This window comes from Gossypium arboreum, chromosome 7 (genome assembly GCF_025698485.1).
Source record: "Gossypium arboreum isolate Shixiya-1 chromosome 7, ASM2569848v2, whole genome shotgun sequence".
In the NCBI taxonomy this organism is placed as follows: Eukaryota; Viridiplantae; Streptophyta; class Magnoliopsida; order Malvales; family Malvaceae; genus Gossypium; species Gossypium arboreum.
In genome coordinates, this window is record NC_069076.1 from 17,018,925 (window position 1) to 17,020,694 (window position 1,770).

At 31.8% G+C, this 1,770-nt stretch overlaps 1 protein-coding gene across 1 annotated transcript; it reads left to right on the forward strand.

Moving 5' to 3' along the window:
- Positions 1-1,159: 1,159 nt before the first annotated feature.
- On the forward strand, positions 1,160-1,770 carry LOC108488322 (protein SEED AND ROOT HAIR PROTECTIVE PROTEIN-like). The gene is made up of 2 exons (XM_017792606.2): positions 1,160-1,367; positions 1,454-1,770. The coding sequence occupies exons 1-2, from the start codon at positions 1,160-1,162 to the stop codon at positions 1,768-1,770; spliced, it is 525 nt and encodes a 174-aa protein (XP_017648095.2).

Sequence of the window (1,770 nt, forward strand, 5' to 3'; positions counted from 1 at the left end):
AAAAAAAATCATTAATAAGTATCCTAATATAATTGAAATTAAAATAGAGTCTTGTGCTATAAAATCTCTTCTTTTGTATTGTAGTCCTTGAGTCTTCCATGTTTGCATTTTTGGCACCACTTCTCTCTTTCTTTGCATGTTGGCCTATTATATCTTCAAATTTGCACTTTTTGCCTTTAAATTTCCTTTTGCCTCCAATTTAATCCCTAAAAGATAAAATATCATAAAATAACCCAAATTAGTAAGATCATACTCAAAATAAACATGCAATTAACACATAAAATATGTCTTTCTAGAGTATTATCACTTTGGTTTTTTAATTTATTTTATCTGGGTTTATTACGGTCGGGCAAATTGAACTTGCTACAAATATTTCAAAGAGGGTAATATTTATATACCAAATATAAATATTAAAAATTTTACATTGACATAATGGGAGAAAAAAAATGAAGAGATGAAAAAGTACTAATCACTTCTAAAGTACTTTTTACTTAAAAAAACTAAAAGTTTTAGTTTATAAGTAAAAATTGCTTTTAGAAACTCCCTCCTTTTAATTAAAATTTATTTATTTAGCACAATTTTTTTTTGAAAAATAATTTTCAAGTCAAAAATATTTTTTTTTTAACTAGTCTGACTCAGCTTCCACGGTGTTTAGCTTTCGCCTTTCGTGTCTGCCTTGTTGGAGTTATCACCACCACAGTTTTGGTACAGGACTTCCCCCAGCTAAAACAACTCTTGTTTTTGCTGCCAGTTTAGATGGGATTTTCCGTTGGGTTTTAAATTTCTAGAAATAAGATTTCCATTTTTTTTCCTTATATAATCCTAATAATGCTGGTTGTGAAATTTTCATCATGAATTTATCCCCAAACCCACTAACATCAACCTAAATAATATCAGTAAGAAAAAGTTATTTCAATGTTATGGCGTTAGTTCAATGAATTAATTGATAACAAGTTTATTATTAAAAAAAAATGAAAATTTCCGTCGTGCCAGCAGCTCATTATCTATGCATATATTTTATTATTTGGTTATCAATAACTTTTATTTTATTGATTATGGAATGATCTATGCATGTATTTTTATAAGGGGGAATATTGCAATAGCTCTTCACCCCACCCCTAAGCTTTAGGATTGCTCTTTTTGCCTTGGTCACATGTCAATGGCTCTCACCACTTTCTGCTTCACCATATCTTTGATTCTATGCTCATTTATGGTTGATTTTGCTTCTGCTTCTGGTGATTATGGATATGGTTCAAAACCACAACTATTTCACACACCCATGTTTCATGTGAAGGAAAAGCCACTCCCCATTGGTATTGAAGGCTTTATTCTATGTAAATCAGGCCCCAAAACAATCCCAATTAAAGGTATAATCCCTAACTAACAAACGTTGCATATATCTATGAATTTCTTTTATATTATCACAACAATATGTTTAACAATATGAGTGCAGGAGGTGTTGCTAGGATAACATGTCTAGCTGTTGATGTAAATGGTTATCAAACAGCACCTTTCTCCATCTTAAGCAAACCGACAGATTCAAAGGGATATTACTTTGCAACATTGTACCCTAACGAGCTCAATCATAACAAGCTAAAGCTTGCAGAATGTAAAGCTTTCCTTGAGAAATCACCACTGGAGACATGCAAGGTTGCGACCGATGTTAACAAAGGAATAACAGGTGCTCCCCTCTCTTATCGTCGCCTGCTTGACAACAAGAAGATGACGTTATTTTCAGTCTCACCTTTCATATTCTCTAATGGTTATTGA

Coding starts and splice junctions, on each gene's coding strand:
- LOC108488322 (XM_017792606.2), top strand. CDS start 1,160: ATGGCTCTCACCACTTTCTGCTTCACCATATCTTTGATTCTATGCTCA. Junction 1,368..1,453: donor CAAAACAATCCCAATTAAAG/GTATAATCCCTA, acceptor ATATGAGTGCAG/GAGGTGTTGCTAGGATAACA.